This window comes from Pelodiscus sinensis, chromosome 4, assembly GCF_049634645.1.
Source record: "Pelodiscus sinensis isolate JC-2024 chromosome 4, ASM4963464v1, whole genome shotgun sequence".
NCBI classification, from domain to species: Eukaryota; Metazoa; Chordata; order Testudines; family Trionychidae; genus Pelodiscus; species Pelodiscus sinensis.
Window position 1 is genome coordinate 22,338,040 of NC_134714.1, and position 23,569 is coordinate 22,361,608.

Consider the following 23,569-nt stretch of genomic DNA (forward strand, 5'->3'; position numbering starts at 1 on the left):
GACTGGGCAACAACTAGATTAAGCAGTTTTTCTTACCCCATTGACTAGTGCAGATCATAGCACAGGTTTCACCCTTGAAACCTGGGCCAGTCTCCACTGTCTTTTCAGTGTCCTTGTTGCTTGCCATGTAGGTGGGGGCAGAAGAAAGGTCCTGCATGTGGCCCTTGAGGCTATGTCTAGACTGCAGGCTTCTTTCCGAAGACATACCCTGTAAGTGAAGTTTTTTCAGAAAAACGTCCATTTTCCCAAAAAAGCTCTGCAGTGTAGACATACCCTGAGTTTTGATTTATCCCCTTAGTCCCGTGTGCTTGGAGGACACAAGTCCAGGGATGTCTGGTGAGCATTTCTGAATCTCCAGGCAAGGATGAACATGTGGCTTTATGTAGGTGAATCACTGAAATGTAACTCCCTTGTTGGAAAAAGGCTGGTAATTTCTGTTCAGTACACACTTGAATGTTAATTACCTTCCCTTGTCATTGTCTCTGGAGAGCTAATAGCTGGGTGCCTCTCAAACCCACAGCATATTTTAGTGATAACCATGCAACATATTCTCATAACTTCATTTGCGTTAATGATATACATATTTAGATAGAAAAATGACTTTCAGCTGATCATAACCTTTCCCCGATACCTCACATGGCCTGCTTTAGCTGCAATATCACAATTTTGTATAAATGAGGAAATATGGGGGCTACAGGGCTCGCCCCTAAGGTACAGAGTGTCACCACTATGTCTCTTTGTTCACAGTCTGGATTGATGTAATAGAAAGCCTCATATTCTGAAGAATTTCCTATACCATGCGTGTAGATGGAGACATTTCCAGTACAAATATGACAGGGAGTCCTCAGGTCTTTGTCTATTCTGGCTTGTAGCTTCCACACAACACCAAAGCATGTGAGCAAAAGGCTTTCTTAGAATTCACCAAAGGTTTGCCAGAATTCCCATTTGTTGACATAGCTATAGAATCAATGTATACAGTCTAATGGGCTTCCTCTTGGAATAAGGAGACTGGTACAACTTGCTCCTTTCCCATTAAGCTTGAATCTTGATACTGGGTAAGACATTTATTATATGTCACTGACTGTAGAAGCAGAACCCCCCAGATTTGAAATGCACTATTTCTCTAGCAGGTCACAAAAAGAGCCTCAGCCCAACAATTTACACAAATGTATATTAATTTCTATCTGGATTTAGTTCGAGCTCCCTTTTGCACCCAACCTCCATCCCAGACCCTGCACCTCCTCCATTAACACAGAAGAGTGCAGCTTTTGCCCACTTACCAAATTCTTGGAGTGGGCCCCATCAAAAATTGTTGCCCACCTCTGAATTAGTGTCAGTCTCAGCTGCAACTCAGCTAACTCCTATTATTCAAGGCTTAGACTCTGCCTGCCAGTCAGTTCCAGAGATGCACTTTGGTGTGGTAGCACAGATCAAGTTAGCTTCCTATAGCTGCATACATTGTCTTCCCCACTATCTGCCTAACGCAATGCACAAATAGCCTGTATGTTTAACATGCCAGGTAATATTCCAGCAAGCCAAGGGATATGCTATAACTGAGGCACAGCTGTGCCATATTTCCAGCTCTGGTGATTGTTTAAGCAAGAGTGTGGTGATGCTTGTGTGTGTGTTCAAACTGAAAGGTGCAAGGGAAGGTGTGGTTCCATACTGAATGACAGGGAGAGTTGCTCCCTGCAGCTCCCATCTCTCAGACCACTGGGGAAAATATGGGAAGGAGATGACTGGTTTGTTCCATGTGAGTGGAGGACTTTAAGCCATTGGAAAGACGGCAAGTACAAGTCCTAATGGGGTTCAGCACCAATCACAATTGAGAGAGGTCTGTATGGAGAGGAAAGTGCTTCCCAAAGAAGTTGAGGCACCACCAGGAGTGACAGTAAGTGATGTTTCAAACTTGTTACTGCAATAATGTCCTGTGCAGCAATACAGAGTGTTTCTGTGCTTCCCTTCTAGCCCACCTTGCTGCTTGGTAGGCAAAACTAAGCCCTGTTCTGCTCTGCTTCTGCCATGACTCACCCACACATTATTTCAGTTTGGGCCTCTCTATACATACAATTTGGACTTTTTAAAGCACCAGTTCACAGGGAGCAGTTGCTGACAACGGTTGTCAAAATAGATCAGCTACTACTGAAGCCAACTCCTGTAAGAAAAACATTTTCCCATAGAGCTGCATGAATGAAAGAACAGTTGTAATTACAAACATATTGAAATCAGCTGTGGGCCAAGACACTTAGTGCTTTAGCTTCCATATCTCAGCTCTGAGCCAAATTTGGGTATGTAAGTCCTGTGAAGGCAACTCCTTCTTGCTGTTCTGTTCTTATTGCTTCTACCATCTCACTGGTCTCCGTACGCTTGTGAAAGTAAGAGAATCTAGCAGAGCAAAAGAACCATCAAACCAATCCCTACTTGCTAGGGGAAAGATAATGGAGTCAGAAAAGAAAGGTGCATGTGGAAGAAGAGAGGGAGAGAGGTGGTGAGCTGGCAAAGGGAATTGGAAGGTGGAGGGGGAGACAGGTAAAAGAAAGAAATGAGGAATTAGAAAAGTGTCACTGTGTGCATAGCTGTGGTGGTCTTTAGGTTAGCTTCCCCTTTACATTCCTAGTGATTTGTTGTCAGCAGTAGCCATTTTCAAAAGCAGAGCCAGCTGATGGGGACAGAGGGTGGCTGGGTGGGATCTAGTACTGAAATACCCCAGACCCATTTGGGGTTTGCTGTGAGCTACAGAACTTTTGCCCAACCCTCTGGCTGTGTCTAGACTGGCAAGTTTTTCCGCAAAAGCAGCTGCTTTTGTGGAAAAACTTGCCAGCTGTCTACAGTGGCCGCTTGAATTTCCGTAAGAACACTAACGAACTCATGTAAGAAATCAGTGCTTCTTGCGGAAATACTATGTTGCTCCCGTTCGGGCAAAAGTCCTTTTGCGCAAAAGGGCCAGTGTAGACAGCTCAGATTTGTTTTGCGCAAAAAAGCCCCAATTGCAAAAATGACAATCAGGGCTTTTTTGCGCAAAAGCATGTCTAGATTGGTCATGGATGCTTTTGTGCAAAAGTGCTTTTGCGCAAAGTGTCCGTGCCAATCTAGACGCTCTTGTCTGCAAATGCTTTTAATGGAAAACTTTTCCGTTAAAAGCATTTGTGGAAAATCATGCCAGTCTAGACGTAGCCTGTGGGTGCCTAAGTTTCCCAGAGTAACCATCCTGCTGATGCCTGTGGGCAGGTGCACTGCTGTCCCTGCTAGGTGTCTGGATGCCTGTTTCCCACCTAAGCCCCGTGTGATCCATGAATCAGGGGAAGATGGCACAGGTGCCAACTCTGTTGGTGCTTTGAGGGTGTGACCCAGGAGGAAAAATAGTGGGTGCTGGGTACCCCCCAGCAGCACCCCATCTACTTCTACCCACTAGCAGGCCCCACCAGCAGCACCTTCCATCCACTGTGATCAGCTTTTTCATGGTGTGGAGGAGGTGCTGGGGATGGGGCAGAGGGAGGAATAAGGGCACAGCATGTTCAGGGAGGGTGTGGTGGGGTGTGTGTCAAGCACCTGTGGAGCCTGATCTGGTAGGTGCACTCAGAGCCTGTTCAAAGTCCACAGGCTGAGGTAAACTGACCAGAGAGCAAGTGTGAAAAATCAGGGGTGGGAGGTAATTGGCACCTATATACAACAGTTGGTCATGCTGCTGGTGTCCTGGCCTTTCACTTTATAATGTGTAGCCCAGTGGTTAGGGCACTCAGCTGGGATATGGGAAACCCAGCTTTGATTTCCCCTTCTGTGCTATAGGTGCAGAAATGATATGAATAAAGGTCTCCCACCTCACAGGCTCTAAGTGCTGAGCTACGGGATGGGTCCTTAGGAGGCTCCCTCAGCCTCCCCTTTGTTGATAAATGCTTAAACAGTCATTGGGCAGAAGAGCAGGAAGGACTCTGTATCCCAATGGTCAGGACACCCACCTGGGAGGTACAAGATCCTGGGCCCCGTCCTCTTGCGCCTGCCACTCTTTCATTACTTATCCACAATGGCTGCAGGTAGCAGGTGCCCGTTTGTGGATCACAGCAGAGCTAGGTGCCTCCCTGGAGCCTGGCCTGATGCATCTCTCTCTGAGAAAGGGGCTGGTCAACATCTGTTGTTACCATTTCCCACTGGCTGGTTTAGGCAGCTCTCCAGAAGGGTGCTGGCTTTTGTGGTTTTCTTCCTGTCTCCTCCCCTTCATTGTGTAGGGAGCCCAGGCGCTTAACTTGATTTTGTGGATCAGTGTTTTGTTCCTGTGATTTTTCTGGACACTTGGAAGTTAGGTGCCATGATGTTCAGTACTGCAATGTCTAAATCCCTTTGTGGATCCCATCCAAAGTGAAGAAACTGCTTTGAGGCAAGTTTGCTACCTAGTGAGATCAGACAAAAATCTGAAAATACTGATCCTAATTGAGTTCTGCGGGGACACACAAATCTGCCTTTCCTGAACTTTTTGCACAACAGGGACCTTAATCATTAATGAAATGCAAATGTTGTAGAAAAATAGAAAAAAAACCCTCCTTTCCTAACATTAATGAGAAAGGTGTGCAGTACTTAGGCAATCAGCTGGGATATATTTTAGGCACTTAATAAAAGTGTTTGGAGCATTATGTGCCAAACCCAAACTTTCTATTTGTGCATATTCCTGCAAAACTGAGCTTACATTAAAAACATATAGGGAAAAAGTGATATGCATATAAATATGAAATTGCAATGCCTTTTATTTTCTATATACTACAGGAGTTTTTGGCTTTCAGCAGCCACTTAAAAAAGCAAGTTCTCTAGCCTTTAGCAGTGAGTGACACACCCATTTTGTAGTCTCATAGAAAGATTTTTTTCATTGCTTCATTTTATCTTACAATCAGTGTAGTTTGAGGCACAGTTTTGCTCTAAACTGGTGGAAAGTACAGGAAAGCTGTAATACACAGCAGGGATGGTAAAGGAGATGGTTCTCTCAGGATCAAATCACTGCTAGTTTCTATAAAAGTCTAATGCATATTTGTTTATGGAGTTTAGGGGTGGTGGGGAGGGGCAAGGCAGGAGTGTGTGTGTGAAGTCATGCCTATAAAACAGGAGCAGGCTGAGGCTATTAGGAGCAGGATAGCTTCAATGGAGAAAAGGCAAAGGAGAAGAAAGAAGTGCCGAGATGGAAAACCCAGGGCAGGTATGAATGGAGTTAGGATAATTGTGAAATATGGAGTGATAGAGGTAAAACAGTGCAACTTCCCTATCATTCCCCCTTCCTTAAAGGCAAGTATGCATTGCTGTTAATAGGAGACAGAATGAACTGTTTGGCTCTATCTACTAGAGTGGGTGGTGGTACTTGTATGTATCATTCAGTTTATTGCAAATTTTATTTAAGCATGATTTCTTGATTGGATTTGCTGCAGGGTGCTATAAGTCCTCTATAAATATATAATACCTTTCATTCTCAAGATAGGGTGGGAGTAAAAAAAGGAGATGCAGCTAATTCTAAATAAGGCTTTACTGGAGCCTGACTAGAGTTCTCTTAGGGAAATAAAATGCCTTTTGTCTCATCTGGCTTCCTAGATAAATGAAAATTTTTCTTCACTTTCCAGTGCCATACAATACTTAAAAACCATATTGTGCACAAAATGACAGTCTTGAGTCTCTTACTTTCTCATAACTGGATGATATCAATATTGAATGTCCTAATTTTTTTGCACCAACCTGTTGGTAAGATATGAGGGTGTGAGATTTTTGGATGTTTGATACTTTTAAGCTGTAAAAGCCAAACTTTCTTAACTAACTAAAGTAAAATACAATTGCTAATGTGGTAAATGGATGTGTTTCTAGTATTAGAGGGCTGCCTCTGGGTATCATCTATTAGAAATGCTTCTCTAATACAACTTGTCTTTCCCTCCTTTGTGGTAGACTCCTGTGATCTGATGGATTCTGATAAAAGTTCAGACTTTGTAGCGAGATTAGCACACAAATACATGGTAAAATTTCTCTTTAACTTATTGGTTTTTCCTGTACATATATGATTTTTCTAGCCTAATATTTCAGACTGAATAGCAAAGTTGCAAAATGCTACTTAATGGACATACACTGTCTGTGTTAGTAAATTCACACAAACTGATTCACCTGCAAAGAAATGAGGCTGGGAGGAAACTGCTTTAAATTCTGATTGAACACCTGCATTGCCATCTGCAGCATGAAAATCTCTTTTTTGGGTGTGGCTTGAATTAGACACACAGAATTCTCAGGAAAAGGTAGGGATATAGGTGTTACAGCAGTGGTCTCTAACCTTTCTAACTACAAGATCACTTTTTCAATTTAAGTGTAATTTAAGATCTACCTCAAACCCAGATACTCTTGCCCCAATTCCTTCCTGACCCTTCTTTGAGGCCCTGCCTCTGCTTCACCCCTCTCCAAGGTCTCACCCTCCTCACTCCATCGCCCTTCCTCTCCCATTCTCACTCACTTTCACCAGGCTGGGGCAGGGGTTGGGGTGCAGGCTCTAGTCTTAGGGTTCAGAATGTGGGAGGGGGGACCAGGCTTAGCCCTGGGTGGAAGATTCTGGTTCAGAAGAGTTTTCAGGGTGCAAGCTCTGGGAAGGAGTTAAGGGGCAGTGGCACTCATGTTTGGGGCAGGAGGTTGGGTGCAGGAGGCGGTTCAGGAATGGGATAAGGGTTCCAGATGCAGCATCCAGTTGGGTGCCATTTAACTGAGATGGTTTCCAGGTGGTGGAGCAGTGGGGTTAAGGCAGCTTTACTCCTGTCCTGGCCCTGCACCACTCCTGAAAGCAGCTGGCATGGACAGCAGTGGCTCCATGGTGCCATGTGTTGCCCCTTATCTACAGACACTGAGCCCACAGCTTCTACTGGCCACAGTTCCCTGTTACTGATAAATGGGAGCTGCAGGAGTGGTGTCTACAGGCAAGGACAGCAGAGGGAGACCCCCTGCTCTGCCTCACTCAGGGGCTGCAGTGACATGCCAGCCACATCCAGGAGCAGCAATTACCATAGAGACAATTACTCCAGCCATGACAGGTTAGGCATTCTAGAACTCAAAGAATTAAATTTAAGCATAAGGGAGACATGAAAACAATTAAATGCACAGACCAGTCAAAAACAGAACAGAGGGTTTTTTGTGGTGTAGATATTCCTCTTTCTACAAGGAATAACTCCTTCTTGTGCAAGAGTTCTTGTGCAAAAAGGTGTGCGCACACGGGCAACTGGGGTTTTGCACAAAAAGAGCCAATTGAAAAAAGCACAGGTGCTTTAGTGGCTATTCTGTGAATAGCAATCAGAGCTTTCTTTTGAGAGAGCTTCCAGGCAATCTGGATGCTCTCTTGCACAATACGTTTTGGGGAAGAGTTTCTTGTGCAAGAAGCCTGCAGTATCCTTTATCTGGGGTTACACTGCCAAACATACTAACTTCTCTTTTATAACTTGGATGCAATTTAAAATAAGCCAAATAAAAATCAGCTCAATGAACTTGGAAGTGCTATTGCTGTTGTAGATATAACTCCAAACCACTCCTTTGGCCATGACTTAAAAAAATCCCCTTGACCTGAAATTTTTTATGTTGGTATAGATTTACTTTGAGAATTTGAGATTTTTCAAACAAGTAAGCTTTGTGTAATAGACATTTAGAAAAACACAACAGCAGCAAACTTTCTCAAGTGTATTACAGAATGTTCCCTATTTATGCTGACTTCAAAGTAAGTCTTGCACTGGTTTATATTTACAAACATCTGGTCCTTCCTTTCCCTTCTCTATAGCAAAAATGCACAGTGGAGTCCAGTACAGAGTCAGAATCCGAATCCAATAACGAGGTAACTTCCTTTGTTGTTTGATCCCTCGGGTCTGGGGCCTCCTCTCTGACTATACTTTCTTCTCAGCTACAAATGTCTTCCCTTCAGAGCTGCCTTCTGTTGAGATTATTTTGGGGAGTGGGGGTTGAGGTACTGAGACTAGTGAATGTTTGAGGAGTGGAATGTAAATAAGAGTTTCTCTGTTGAACGGTACTTACAGCTGAATTGGGTTTTCTGAGGAGGTGACTCTCTTTCTTTAATAGCTCAACTCTTGTGCAGCTGGGCTCCAGTATGCTACAGAGTTTCTGCAGGTAATTGTTGCATTTTGTACTTCAAGGCTACGTCTACACTGGCATGAATTTCCGAAAATGCTTTTAACGGAAAACTTTTCCGTTAAAAGCATTTTCAGAAAAGCGCGTCTAGATTGGCAGGATGCTTTTCCGCAAAAGCACTTTTTGCGGAAAAGCGTCTGTGGCCAATCTAGACGCGGTTTTCCGCAAAAAAAGCCCCGATCACCATTTTCGCGATTGGGGCTTTTTTTTGGAAAACAGAACTATGCTGTCTACACTGGCCCTTTCGTGCAAAAGTCTTTCGGAAAAAGACTTTTGCCCAAATGGGAGCAGCATAGTTTTTCCGGAAAAGCACTGATGATTTTACAGGAGATCGTCAGTGCTTTTCCGGAAATTCAAGCTGCCAGTGTAGACAGCTGGCAAGTTTTTCTGCAAAATCGGAATGATTTTGCGGAAAAACTTGCCAGTCGAGACACAGCCCAAACGTATTCTCTATTAATCAGCAGAGTGCAGTAGAGAGTAGATTTGAGTTTCTTTCTTACTGGCAACAGTTGTCCCAAATTTCTGCCATTTAGCAAAAAACCCCAACCATTTTCACTTACTACCTTGATGAATGCAACATAAAGAAAACAGTAAATCTCATGTTGTGAAAGTGTGAATATTTCTCTGTGGGTATAAAACTCCAGAATCTAACTGTGAAGGTCCACCAGGTAAATATTGCCCCCCTCTGTTGTCTGGAGATGTAATAAGTGTCTTGCTGAAATCTGTCTTCTCTTCCCCAAGCTCTGTGGGGCTTGCTGAAAGTAGGGACTGGCAGAGGGAGGCAGAAGTAAGTTCTCCCACCAAGCATCTGACCAGAGGTAGATGCCGTCTCCTCTTAGAAGATACAAAAAAGCCCATCTTCTGGGCAGTCCTCTGACTGCTTTCATTGAGAGCTGGGCAAGTGCACTGTTTGGGCCATGGATGATGATGATAGGGGTGTTAAGACAATCATGGCTGCCTACTTAAGAGGATTTTCATACCTTCACAGGAGCAGAAAGGGTATTTCCTGTTTGATATTCATATGTTTTCCCACCTTATTTCCAATAACTCCTTGGAGGACTCGCATCAATACAAAAATTGTTGGTGCTAAAATCAGCTATAAGTCACAAGGAGGGTTTGATAGGAACTTGCTTATCACTGAAATGATTGTTAAGCCAAGAAAAGTATCAAACTTTTAAAGTGGCAGCAGTATTTAACATTGGTGCAGCTCACAAGGAAGACAAAAGGAAAGATGACACAATCTCTAACTTCTTACATTTTTTATAGAAAGGAGTCATAACCTGAGCAGATTTGTGATGCCACTGAAACTTATCTTTCTTCCCTTCATTCCATTCCATCAAATCTATTCTGTACAAGTAATTAAAAATACAGTACAAATACCCATTGCTACAACTAGCTTCGCTACGGTGTTTTTTGTGGTGCTACATTTTCTTCTACATTTTATTAGACTCTTGCAGCAATTTTTAGAGCACTTAAATTTAATTCCAAGATATATTTAATAGCTTATAATAAAAGAAATAAGAATCTCTTTTCTCTACATAAAAATGTGTAGAAAGAACTTCTGGCAACCATGTATGAGATCATATGTATTTACAAATGTCTGATGGGAATACTTCTTTAAACAGTGTCTGCCTAGCAGACTTACTGAAGGAGTCCTCAAGAAAGCCAACGATAAATTACTTCAGGTAAGTTTTTATATACTTCTGATATTTCATTATGTAGCAGCCCTATTTAAATATCCTTCAAAAATACAGTTGCTCAACTTGTTGTGTGGGTGGATGCATTGATTGTAAATGCTGCTTGTATTTGTCTACTATGATCTCTTAGTACGGGCAGTCCCCGGGTTACGTACAAGATAGGGACTATAGGTTTGTTCTTAAGTTGTTTGTAAGTCGGAACTGGCTCCAGATTCAGCCGCTGCTGAAACTGATCAGCGGCTGACTACAGGAAGCCCTAGGCAGAGTTGCTCTGCCTCCGGCTTCCTAGAATCAGCCGCTGATCAGTTTCAACAGCGGCTGAATCTGGACTCCTGGGACAGAACAGCTGGGGCGCTGCCGGGTAAGTCCCCGCAGGACCAACCTGGCAGCACCCTAGCTGCTCTACCCCAGGCATCCCGCAACAAAAGCCTGGTCTGCTGGGGGGGGGGGGGTGCATTAGCTGCGCCCCCTCCACCCCCAGCAGACCAGGGAGACCTGAGCAAAGCCGCGGAGGCGCAGAGGTCCCGCCACCTCTGCAGCTTTGCTCCTGTCTCCCTGCTGTGCTGGGGGAGTCCCCCCAGCACAGCAGGGAGACCTGAGCAAAGCTGCACAGGCGGCGGGGTCCCGCTGCCCGTGCGGCTTTGCTCCTTTTGCCCCGGAGCAAAGCCGCAGAGGGGGGGGACCCCGCCGCCTGTGCGGCTTTGCTCGGGTCTCCCTGCTGTGCTGGGGGGACTCCCCCAGCACAGCAGGGAGACCCGGAGCAGCTTTTCTCGCCCCAGAGGACGTGGTGGCAGGACCGCTGCACTCTGGGCGGTCCTGCCGCCTGCGAGCTCCGGGGCGAGAAAAGCCCCGTTTGTAAGTGCGGGTCCGAGGTAAGTCGGATCTGCGTAAGTCAGGGAATGCCTGTATTGCAGCAGTGAAAGGTGGTGGATAGAGAAATATGAAGGAGGGTGCAATGGTTAATATAATATGCTTTATTTAGACCTATTTGTTTTAGTTTTTAGATCCATATGATGGTGATTCAGAAGAAGCATCAACCCATTCAGATTGTAGTTTGAATTCTCTTACTGATATGAACTATAGCAGAGTTACATCTTTGCACAATTTTCCAAAGATGGTGGCTGAGGGAGACATTTACTCTTCTGAAAACCTAGAGTCCCCCCATCTGTCTTCAAACTGGGTCCCCCCAGTAACAGAAATCTGTGATGTCTATATGCAGCCAGTAAATGATCTTAGAAAACCGATGGAAGTTATCACTAAAGAGAAAAGTGATGTTCCACTAAGACTTGCCGGGCCATGTGAACTGTCCAGAACTTCTGCAGCACTTGCCTCCGCAATATGGCTGACATCAGACAGTTCCTTACTCATGAATGTTGAGCCTTCAAAATATGAAGGAGCCCTAGCAAGCCCGGTCACCACTCCTCTGCAACAACCCATGTTAGCAAAGTTTGATGGTGAAAACATGTGTGACCAATTAATAGTGAAGAGAAAACAAGGGCTTCCACTTGTAGAGGGTATTAGTGAAAAGCTAAGAAGAAAGAAATTGCGTGCAACTTAATTTAAGGGATACATGCTAATTATGACAGGGAACAGCTCTTATTTACTGAATTATACATTTAAACAGGGGGAATGATTGGGCTAAGACTTCAAAATGTCAACTAGATCTAGCAGTACCCTACAGAACATTAATGATTCTGTATAGGAAGACTGTAGCTAATACAGAGCTGTAGTAGTAGCAGTTATGATAAAACCTGATCCTATGCAACATAAAGGACTCTGCCTTCGGTCCTGTTCTTCCCCAGCAACTCAACTCCTGCACTTTTGGCCAAGCAATTATGCATTTCTTTAAGCTATAGCAGATAGAATGCCTTAGCAATGTATACATGCTTATGCTGTTAGGGGCCCAGGCCTTCTCATGAAATAGTGGTTGGAGAAATGCATCGCATGGCTATAATTAAATTGAAAGAGAGTTGGTAATTCTGTACATGTAGACTAAGCACTCATCATAGTGTTTCACCTTCATAGTAACTGCACCATCTTCACTGTGGCCTGTCCCTGCTTGCTATAGCTGCTTTGTTTCTACTATAAATGGTCACTTGCAGATTCAGCTATGGATAATTGCCAAAAACCTCAAATCACACATCAGAAGTTTTGTAAGTGCAAATAATTCTGCTCAGCATTCATTCTGCAGGGTCTAACTGACTTTACATTTTTATTTGGTGTTGACAAATTAACTGAATATTCGTCTAACCCTCTCTTAAGTGCTGTGCATGCCAGTGTGGGTTTATAATGTAAGAGCCAAGAGTTGAAGTTCTTCTACAATGAAGGGTTTTTATTTTTCCTTTATGAGAAGCTGATTTTTTTTCATTCTCAAATCCAGTTGCAAAACAGAACTGAACCAGAAGAGCAGTAGTTTTAATTACCACCTGTTTTGCCTTCCCTTTTATATGGAATGGGGTAGGTACTAGAGAAGGAAAAAGGGGCTTCATAGAACTCTTTTACTCAGTACTATTCCAACTGTCTGCAAGTGAACATAAGTAGGTATGGGATTTACCTATGTGCAAGAGAGGTATTTTGTTGCAGTAGTAGCACCATCTATGGGGATGTTGTCTGTTTTAAACATCTCAGATCTCTCGGTATGGATCCTGCCTTTTATTACAATTAAACTACTTTAAACAAAGCCTGAATTTCATTGCTCTTCCTTATTAACTGTACTTTCACAAAGTGGATGTGAGGGGGAAGGCTAGCATGTGACACAAAATAAGTCTACATGAAGTATTCCATTAAATATCAATTAGGAACCTTCCTGGCTTAAGTTCACTAACATTCTACCTTAATTATGAATTCTTTAGACTCACTACTGTGCTAGAGCTTACAAGTTGCAGGAGTAAGAATACTTATTTAAAGAGTGGTCACATTGTAACCACATTATATTTAAGAATATAACATTTCTTCACGTGCTCATGAGATTCAAAATAGGGTAGGCTAAAGGTTTAGCTTCTTTTAATAAATTTGATTGGGGCTGCACTCATGTTTGAGGAAAACCAAATTTATTGAGAGCTTTGATGTAATACTAGATGACTCTCCAATATTGAAAGTTGCTGTGAATAAACATGCTTCTGCTCAATTTTCTTTCATGGTATAACTAAAATGGTGATTATTACTCTTCACTGTGATGCATAGTCCTGTTTAGAGACACCAACAATGTTGATTTTTCAAAGATAGAACACTGGAACGGGAAGGGCCTCGAGAGGTCATCAAGTCCAGGCCCTTGCAGGCAAATGCCCAAACCCAAGTCCATTCCAAGATCCATCCCACCCCTGGTCGATGTGTATCCAGCATGCTCTTAAATATCTCCAGAGCTGGAGATTTCAACCCCTCCCCCAACCCACTTTATTCCAGTGTTTAACCACTCTGACAAGTTTTTCCTAATGTCCAACCTAAACCTCCCTTGCCACAGTTTAATAGATATACTTTGAAGTACTGAATCAGTAGTGTCAAAGCTTACACTAAACTGACACTAGGGTTAGTGGCTCCCACTACCTCTGTGGACTGTCCCCATAGCACCAGGCACCTTGTTTAGTTAGTGATACTTTAAGTTCTTTGGGCTGTGTCTAGGCTGGCCAGTTTTTCTGGAAAATCAGCCACTTTTCTGGAAAAACTTGCCAGCTGTCTACACTGGCCGCTTGAATTTCTGCGGAAATACTATGCTGCTCCCGTTCAGGCTAAAGTCCTTTTGCGCAAGAGGGCCAGTGTAGACAGCCCAGATTTGTTTTCTGCAAAAAAGCCCTGATGGTGAAAATGGCGATCGGGGCTTTTTTGTGGAAAAGCGCGTCTAGATTGGCACAGACACTTTTCTGCAAAAAGTGCTTTTGTGGAAAAGCGTCAGTGCCAATCTAGATGCTCTTTTCCGAAAATACTTAATGGAAAACTTTTGTTAAAAGCATTTCCAGAAAATCATGCCAGTCTAGACATAGCCTTGGTGTTTTCTGTTCTTCCATACACTTTAGGTCACCATGCCAAAGGCTAGTTAACTCTGACTGCTAAGTTTTTTCTCATACAAATTCAAGGTGAAGAAAGACCTACACTCTTGCTCACTGGGATTTATTTCTGCAGCTGCTAATTAGTTCAGCTGGTATCAGAGACATGAACAAATCATCACAATCTGGGCCTCACAGTCCATCCCTTGAACTTGCCAAGTCCAAACCTGAGGTACAGTGTATAGAAAACCCCTGAAGCGTGTGATGTAAATTAAGCTTAAACGACCAGAAGATTCTTCATAGTATATCAGTGTCTGCCTCTACCAAATCCTAGCCCAGTGGTAGGCAACACAAGAATTTGGAAAGTGGCCAATGGCCACACACATCCATGATATTAATGGATGGGCAGGGTCTGGGATGGAGACTGGGTGCAGAATAGAGCTTCAGGTACAAGAGTTTGTGTGGGATCTGAAAGGGAGTTTGGGTGAAGGAGGGGGAGTAGGCAGTGCAAGGAGAGGATTCTGACCTGGAGCAGGATTTGGGATGTGACTGGGGTAAAATTGGGGTGCATGAGGAGTGGCTGGGCTGCCGGAGGAAGGCTTTGGCCTGGAATCACTTACATGGGCAGCAGGTTCCTCAGCCTGTGTCCCTGAATCCTGCTCAGAGCAACTATGGGGGCTATGTGTGGCTCTGAACACTGTGAGCCTAGAGGGGTACTTTGTGCACCGCTGGTCTTGCAAACAGGAAGCTCTGATTGGCCAGTTTGCAGGCAGTGGGAGCTGCAAGATGGGCCAGGCAGCACAGAAAGCCTCTCCTCTCCTTCCCTTCAAGTGTGCAGTGTTCAGAGATGCACACACAGTTCCCTGTGGGGATAAGGTAGGCAGGGAGTCTGGTTAAGGTTCTGCTGCACCTGCAGGCCAATTTTGCCCATCCAGTATAACACATTTTTATTCTGCTGCTCTCAAAGTACATCATTACATTTTTACTTTAGCTCCTTTATCTTGTTCAGAAATTTTTAGGGCAGCAAAACTGCCTCACTTGATCAATATTCCTTGTGCACAGAATCTGACATTGTCTGGCTCTGAGCTTGCTGTGGAAGGTGAGCTCTGAACACGGATGGTGCCTCTAATGCACCTGACTCCCTTGTGCTGTAAAGCCTCTTAGAAGACCCCTGAGACTTTTAGAAAGCTTATCAAAGGAGACTAGGCTCTAGGTTACAGAATGTTGCCTCAGAGGAATCTAAATGTCCTATGGTGGTCAAGTCATTTGAGTATCAAATGCATATAACAAATTGCATTACTATCAAGAGCTTTGCTGTTTTGCATTCCTATTTAGCACTTCCGAGCTCTGACCTCATGTACACAGGAAACACAGGCCTCTGGTGGGCTGACCACGTGGCTATACCAACTCCAGAGATAGGTACATAGGGATATACTTGGAAAAAAAAGCAAAGCCTGCACTCTATTGTGAAATTGTACCTCAACTTAGACGTCAATTCTGTTTCAGCAGTGCAACAGGCCTATCGCTGACCTATCAGTGCTCTTTCAGTGGGAGGGTGGATAACAGCAGCTTTTGGTGGAGCTTAAGATTGTATGAGGACTTCTGAGCCCTGCTGTGCTGGAGGAATGAAGGTAGCTAGTAACTTTCTCCCACATTCCAGACTTGGACAAATTAGAGGATAGAGGGAGCTGAAATCCTTTTGTAAGTCAGTGATGAGTGCTGCTTTAGAGCACCAGTGGAAGAAAGGCTTTAAGAGCTAGGTTCTATCTGTCGTCTCTGCGTCTACTGAAATAGTGGAACTGTGCATTTACACTTCCCTGTTATATAGATTCCTTGAACTACATGTTAAAGATGCGGTTGTAAACTTAACTTACATTCAGCAAGGATCAGTTTAAATGTAGGACTGATATAATCAATGGGTTTCAGACCACTTTACAGTATATAGAATGCATATCCACAAGCTAGTTTTAAAGAGTGTTACTTTAAGACATGAGTGGGCAATAATTTTCACCCGGGGGGGGGGGGGGGGGGGGAAGAGAGAAGAGAGAGGGAAGGAGCACACCGCATTTGTGGTAAGTCATCACAGGCAGGTGGGAGTGGAGGGAGAAGAGGAAGAGAGTGCTCAAGTCAGGGTGTTCCCCATCCAGAAGGGGCAGGGCTGGGGCTAAAGAGTGTGAGAGAGACTGACGGGTGCACAGTCTAGGACAGTGACATTGTGTAGTGGTTGTTGGGTAAACGCGAGAGCCCATGCATTGTCTCCCCCAGCTCCACTCCACAGAGAAGATGTATGGAGGGGGGGAAGTATCTTAGAAACAGTGCACTGCCTCGTAAGACAGACACTGATCTCAGTCAGCCTCTCTCCAACTGCTGCTCTACAGAGATGAGGAACACCCTGACCTAAGCACTCCCTTCCTCTTCTCTCTCCACTATGCGCAGGAAGGTCCTGGGAGCAGCTTGGCTGCAGGATGGAGCAAAGTGTGGGGGGAAGGGCAGCTGAACACTCAATGCCAATTGTATGAATGCTCTAGTAATCAACCAGGCATGTCAGTTCTAGCCCTGCAACTGTATTTTGTCCAATCTGTCCAAATTCATAAGATCATTAAATATGGATCTTAGACAAAAGCTCAACACAGTTTGGTCCATCTATCATTCTAGACAACCCCCTCTAATGAACATTTTCAATCTTCTACAGTGAGAGTATGTCCCATTTGTACAATAGTTATATTATGATTACAATTAATGTTACAAATGTTTCTGATCTCAGTATATATTGGGGAATATATGTCTATCCTAAAAAGTCACCCCCTTAACTGCCATTAGGTCTCATTTGTTTTTGGCAGTCTCAGCAGGAAGTGAACAGAAAATATCTGTGATCCTTTACTTGTCATCCTACAAGACAAGCCTGAAGCCCATAGAGGGCAATGCAGGGAAGCTTTTTCTCTTACTAAAAGGTAAAAATACAAATAAAACCCACAATTAAAAAAAAAAAATCAAGGTGTAGTTTTAAAACCATCTACAAAGAAAATCTGTATAAGGAAATAGCCTGTAAAACCTAGACTCCTGAATTAAGTCTGGAGTCCCAAACTGGGAAAGAACCACTTAAGCAACTGAGGAAAAGCTTCTGCTATGCAGTGTAGTCTCATGAAGTTAAAGTGAATCAAACAGGGAAAGTTAAGCCCTTTGACATACTATTACAGATATGACATGCAGGAGAGATGGAGAGTCTGGGTTACTTCCCTGATTGATACATCTGGGCTTGCACACATCAAATGACCCTGAAAGCAAGGGCCATACATTTCAATCCATTGTCTAGGTTAGATGCACATCCTCCAGTAAAATAATCAGCAAAAACTGAAAGCTATTTAATGCTAGTCTTGAGGGGTCATCATGAACAAAGCTATAGCTGCATGAGTTGATTCCCATTCTATGCGCCTAGGTGGGGGCTCTGAATGTTTCCTGTTTAACATGGGAATAGGACAGGGATGGGCAAAATACAGCCTTGCCAAGTCACCAGATTCAGCCTGGTGCATGCAGAAGCCTCAGCCCTGCCCTGCTGAGGCCATGTGAGAGTATCTGAATACTTGGAGGGGAGGTTGAAGGGGGAGGTGGTGGGAAGGTTTTGCATGCTACCCCTGCCCCCAGTACAATCTCAGGTCCCACTGGCCAACTGCCTGTTTGCAGGACAGTCTATGCACAAAGTACTCCTCCCCCTCTGGGCCTGCAGTGTTCAGAGCAGCACATGATCCACACAGCTGCTCTGAGTGGTATGCAGGGGCATGGAAGGCAGGGAGCCTGGCTGAGGAACCTGGTGGGCTGCTGGCTGGGAGCCACCCAGAAAAGTGCCTCCTAGCCATAGCCTGCCTCTAGCACAACATTCCCTCCCTCCCCCCAACCACCTGTCCCCCCCCACTTACCTCCCCTCCCTCAGTCACAACCTCTTCCCAAACCTTGCATTCCCTCCTGCACCCCTCCTCCAGGTCTGAATCCTCTCCCAGACCCTGCACCCCAATCCTTTGCCCCAGGTCATAACCCAGACCCCTGCACTCCATACCCAAGGTCACAACCCACTCCTTACCCAAAGTCCCTTCCAGATCCCCACCCCCTCCTGACTCCAAATCTCCCTTTTGCACCCAACTTTCATCCCAGACCCTGCACTCCTCCATCAATATCATGGAAGAGTGCAGCCCTTGACCACTTACGATATTTTTGGAGTTCCTCATCAAGAATTACCCAACCCTGGTGTAACCAAAACTATTCTGCATGGGTCAGATTGTTGGGTTTGTCAGCTGTGTCTCCCTTTAAAGAATGAACAGAGTAAAACCACCATCTTCAGCATATGCAATTGGAAGCTGGACACCTCAAGGTATTCACCATAGTAAGTTTTGGTAGGGCTATTTTCTTATGTCAATGATGCTCTCAGATGAAATACCCATTCAAAAAAATCCCAGTAATATGTACATTCAGGTGTTTGCAAGAATGTATATATTAATGGAAAGATATGTTAACTAGAACATTGGAAACGTGAAGTATCACTGGGGGTGATGAAACTTTTCTAAGTTAACATTCTCTGTATAGGGCAGTGCTCAGGTGAACATGAAGGTAGTTTCTATCTATTCCATGCAGATTAAGCAACACTGCTTCCGAGTACAGTAAAACTCCAGTGGTCCGGCATCCAATGGAACCCGGAAGTGCTCTGGGCAGCTGGACAATTGGAGCTGCTCTGCCCCAGGCTTCCTGAAGTCAGCCGCTGGTCAGTTTCAGCAGCAGCTGACTTGGGGACGCCTGGGGCAGAGCAGCTGGGGTGCTGCTGGGTTGGTCCTGCAGCACTGTGGGGTGCATCCCCCACATTCTACCCCAGACCCCTCGTAGCCCCCCCTTCCTATAGTCCGGCATATCTGATAATCCAGCACCCCCTGGGTCCTAAAGGTGCCGGATTATCGGAAGTTTACTGTAATAGTAACATTAACATGACATCACCCTTACCTTTTAAAAAGGAGAATCTGTTCAATTTCAACTTGTTGCACTGAATTAATTTTGGCTTTTGTATTCTTGTTTCAGGTTACATGTGATTTATACAGGAGAGCTGCAAGTGCCATAAATGGTAAAACTGGTTTCTTAGTGGGTTAGCATCGTTCATTATTGAATAACCGATGTTTCATCTTGAACATTTAAAAGCATTAATGAAAGTAATTCTCTAGAGCAACTCATGACAAGAATAAGGCTTTTAGAAATGAAATAAACCACCACCAATAATGCTACAGAATGTATTTAATGTAGTATAGACCATCAAGCATTAAGCACATGTAATTAGAACCATCTAAAAACCACATCCAATTTTCCTCTCACACTATCAGTATCACTTTAAGTACACCAGCTTCTAGCAAGTCAACTTTGTGTCAACCATCCTGACAACTTCCCCATGCCTTGGTGACTAACACTGCAGATTAAATAGTAGTAAAATTGTGTATCATTTAGAAAACATTGTCTTGTTACTCTGTGCAGAGGACTGCAACACCACGTTCATAGAAACTGCGAGGATCTTCCTTGGTGGCAATTTCAAAGTCAACAGTGAAGATCAGATCAGCACGCGTGAAGTTCAGATAGACTGGTAATGTAACCTGAAAAAAAGTTAGGCATTGATTAAATTGTGGATAAGATAGTTGAATGCAAGATACGAGAGTCAAGGGGAAAAGATGAAATGTTCCCCCACCACTGGAAGTTATGTATAGAGACATTTGTCCACATTAGACTCTGCTCGCCCTCCCAACCAAATGAACATATTTGTAAGAAAGAACTCTCAGTTTGTCAGGCTAAAGTGAACTTGTTATAACACGTTTCTAAGGCTTTGTTCAGACTTCTCCATTCCAAGACGAAATACTAGATGAGTTCTAATTTCTTGATACCCTCTTTATGGCTGGCTGAGGGTACTAGCAATATTGGATCTGTTTGCAAGGCTCCGAGGAACTATAACCCCCAGGGTTGAAAACTATTGGAAAGGAACATCTGTGGTACTACAAAACGTAAGACTAAAGCTATGTCTACACTGCGCTAGTTTTGCACAATATGCAAATGAGGCACGGCAAGGAATATCACTGCTTCATTTGCATACTTAATGAACCACCATTTTTGCATAAGGGGCTTTTGCGCAAAAAGGAGCAGTCTACACTGCTTTTTCTTGCACAAAAACCCTTTCTTGTGCAAGAGCCATTCTGCTGCTGCTTATTTTCAGGCAAAATGGCTCTTGTGCAAGAGGGAGTTTCTGTGCAAGAAGGAGCCGTGTAGACGGCTCAAAAGCCTCTTGTGCAAAAAGTGGCCACTCAATTATGCAAATGAGGCTCAGCAATATTCCACACAGCCTCATTTGCATATTTCCTGCGCAAAACCAGCACAGTGTAGACATAGCCCAATGGAATAGAAACAAATGCAGCCCCATTTTTATTATAAGGCTCCACAGAAAGTAGAATAGCCACTACTTGAAGGAGTCACAGAATGACAACACATTTATCTTCACATTACTTACCACATTAGCCTTTTTGTCAGCATTTGTCTGCTTGATCCAGCGAAGCTGTGTTATGGGCAATATAGTTGATATTGCATTTGAAAGGGACAGTTTGTTGTTACTGCATGTAGCTCCCTGAAGCTTCAGACCTGTAAGTTAGGAAGTATGAAAATTTGAGGTCTTTCCTGAAAGTGAAGGGTATGTACACTTAAAAAGGAAGTTTCCTTCTCCACTCCATTTTCAAGTCCAGAGGTAGCTTCACCCATCTAAAGTGAGGTAACTGATGTATAGACCTACTGTTCAAATAGGAGACCTAATTTATACAGATCAAAAAATACTCCAGAAAAGGCAACAGGGAAGGCTATTAGAGGAATAAAAAAGTCACCGACATGCTAACTCGAACAGGTTGGCTAATGTTTTTTGCCCTACTACTGATATTTATTCAAAAGGATTCTCAAATGCTAGGCACTTGCATAGCAAAATTCTCCAATGAAGAAATCCTGATAGACATTAATTTCCAAATGTTACTTTTAGTGCAGTTGCCTAAAATGTAATTTTCATTCTGATACCTAACACCAAGGGAGTTAGCAATTTGATATAGTGTATATCAACATTTTTAAAGATAAATTCCCAGAGTTATAGGCTAATAGCACCTATTTACTTCCCTTCCTCCTTGTAAAAAGCACACTAGCTAACCTGTAACTCCAAAACTGCAGGCATCCAGGACTGCATTCTGAGTAGTTGTAACATTGACTTCTAGACAAAGTTCTTCCAGGGACCAGCTGTTTGCTTGAGCCACATATTGTCTTGTAGCAGTAATGTAAGCCTCAGGTACGAACAAGCCACCCAGGCACACGTGGATATTCTATTAAAAAAAGATATGTTTTAGACATGTCCATAGCATCTACTGCCACACACTTTAACGTCAATATCTATTGAAACAGAGTTGCACTAAATAAGTGTGACCATCATGCCAACAATGTATGGCATGTTTCCTCTGATGAAAATTTACTAAAGGGATAGCTTCCTACTAGTTTACACACAATTTTATGAATCCTGAAGTCTGTTTCAGAGGAAAGAATTAGTTTCAGAAGAATTCATTATTTATATGTAGTTAGGCCTACTGTACATATGCAAGTAGAATTAGCAAAAAATACAAGTTTCCTAATGTGTCAACATTTCCCATCTGCCCATAAGGATGTGCTATAAGGTATTTGAGTAAATGCAATGTATCCTGTGTATGTGCCGAACACATCAAAGCTAGAAAACTTTGCCTAGTTCCTAGACCATAGGGGCTAGGGACTAAGCATGAGCCCTGCTTGTAGGAGCAGGGCTCATGTCCTGTGGTCCTTCCCCAGGTATTTAAGGGCAGCACTGCCCTGATCTCCTCTGCCACCATTTCTTCTCACTGTCCATGGCTTGAGTCACAGTGGCATGTGGTGTTCTCACATCACATGGTCAGTGTTTTGAGCTTTTTAAATGCTAGATTATAGTACCTTCGGTGAGCTGGCTTAACGCTTAACACCAGGCTTCAAATACCATCTGCAATATGGGGGAACATCTTCACAAGACTGTTTTGTTGCGTTTCAGTCAGGGACATATTATGAAATGGTGCTACAGCTGTACTTTTTTGGGGGGGCAGTGACAGGAGGGGGAGAACAAAAACCTCAGATGGCGAGAGACTTGTGGCTGAAGCAGCACCATCTGGCACAGGCCTCGAGGCCCCTGTCTGACTAGTGGTCATCTTTATAATTGGCAAGTAACAGTGCTTCATGTTTGGACTCTGGTGTTTTACTCTTCTACCTGTTGTGCAGAGAACTTGTCCCCTAAACCTAACTAGAACCACTCCCAAAAATCAAAGGCCCTTTGGTTCTAGATCTAGCCAGCCAGCTTGTCCACCACTGGGACTGAACAAGCATCCAGTCTGACTTGTGTCCAGGGCAGTAACCCAATGGTGGCCCATCCTGCCCCTAAACAGGGAATCGAGAGCTCATATTTATGGGCTACGTCTAGACTGGCCCCTATTACGAAATAGCCATGCTAATTTCCAACTTTGGAATAGGGAAATCCGTGGGGGATTTAAATATCCCCCGCGGGATTTAAATAAACATGTCCGCCGCTTTTTTTCCGGCTTGGGGAAAAGCCGGAAAAAAGCGTCTAGACTGGCGCGATCCTCCGGAATAAAGCCCTTTTCCGGAGGATCTCTTATTCCTACTTGAAATTTCCAAAGTTGGAAATTAGCATGGCTATTTCGTAATAGGGGCCAGTCTAGATGTAGCCATGATGTTTAGAGTTCAACTACCACAGACAGCTAGATCCTAAACACTGACAGATGGGTTTATGCCTTACATATTTCGTCAAGTACCCTTCTCCCGAGACACTGCTCCTTGAGCAGGTGCAATGTATTGGGTTTTGGGGTTACAGGACATGCCCCCCCCCCCAGCAGCAACAGGGACAAGGATTTTACTCCTGGTACTTTATGGTTACTGAACCCAATAGAGGGATTGAAACTGATCCTTGACCTCAACAAATAATCAGATGCAAGATTCCATATAGCCACCCTGAAAACTATTCTTTCTGAATTAAATCACATCTGGTTTCCTGCAATGGACCTGCATGATGCTTCTTTCCATATAAATTCTCTTAAAGCCACAGGAAATGTCACCTGTTTGTCACGGTGGACTAACACTATCGATACCCCATGCTACCTTTGGGTCTGTCTTCTGCTTCCTGGGTTTTTATCAGCTGCATGATTTTGGTGACAGCATGCCTCAGGAAGAGGGGGTTTCATGTATTCTTGTATCTGAATGATTGCTAGAGAGGGGCATGTCTAGAGAAGTCTTCTCATGCTGAATTTACATTGTGTTTACTCAATAGTCTAGGTCTCATTTTAAACAACTGGAACTCAAATTACTGCCTTCATCATAACCCTGCTAGAGTACTTCTGCTGACTGATTTCATATTATTCACTACCTATGTCTGGAATGTGGATGAAGGCCAAGTGGCTGCATGTACACAGTCTCATATGCCAGGTTATGTCTTTGTCCTCTTCAAATGTGGCTGACTGTGGTCTATTATCTGAACCATCTCTTGGACAAACTGGTGTGACTTCCTCTGCTTCTTCTGACTTATGGTAGAAGCCTGTTCACGGAACATGGGCCAACGTGTTCCCTTTGCCCAGTCCCCATCAACCAGGACTATTGTCACCGATGCTTCCTTAATAGGCTGGGGAGCATAACTGGGGGTCACAGCAAGTTGCGGGC

General features: G+C 43.9%; 2 protein-coding genes across 3 annotated transcripts in view; one reads left to right on the top strand and one right to left on the bottom strand.

Moving 5' to 3' along the window:
- Nucleotides 1-4,613: 4,613 nt before the first annotated feature.
- Nucleotides 4,614-11,385, top strand: LOC142829038 (uncharacterized). Its single transcript, XM_075926107.1, has 5 exons — nt 4,614-5,179; nt 5,911-5,978; nt 7,766-7,819; nt 9,756-9,815; nt 10,825-11,385. The coding sequence occupies exons 1-5, from the start codon at nt 5,074-5,076 to the stop codon at nt 11,383-11,385; spliced, it is 849 nt and encodes a 282-aa protein (XP_075782222.1). The 5' UTR covers nt 4,614-5,073.
- A 7,672-nt stretch (nt 11,386-19,057) lies between these two features.
- DYNC1H1 (dynein cytoplasmic 1 heavy chain 1) overlaps nt 19,058-23,569 on the bottom strand; it is a 74,550-nt gene continuing 70,038 nt past the window's right edge. For both annotated transcript variants that reach the window (XM_075926557.1, XM_025183071.2), the window contains exons 76-78: nt 21,003-21,171; nt 20,328-20,455; nt 19,058-19,425 (exon numbers count right to left, since the gene is read on the bottom strand). In XM_075926557.1, the coding sequence (XP_075782672.1) occupies nt 19,297-19,425; nt 20,328-20,455; nt 21,003-21,171 (426 nt within the window). In that variant the 3' untranslated portion in view covers nt 19,058-19,296. The remainder of the gene's footprint in view (nt 19,426-20,327; nt 20,456-21,002; nt 21,172-23,569) is intronic.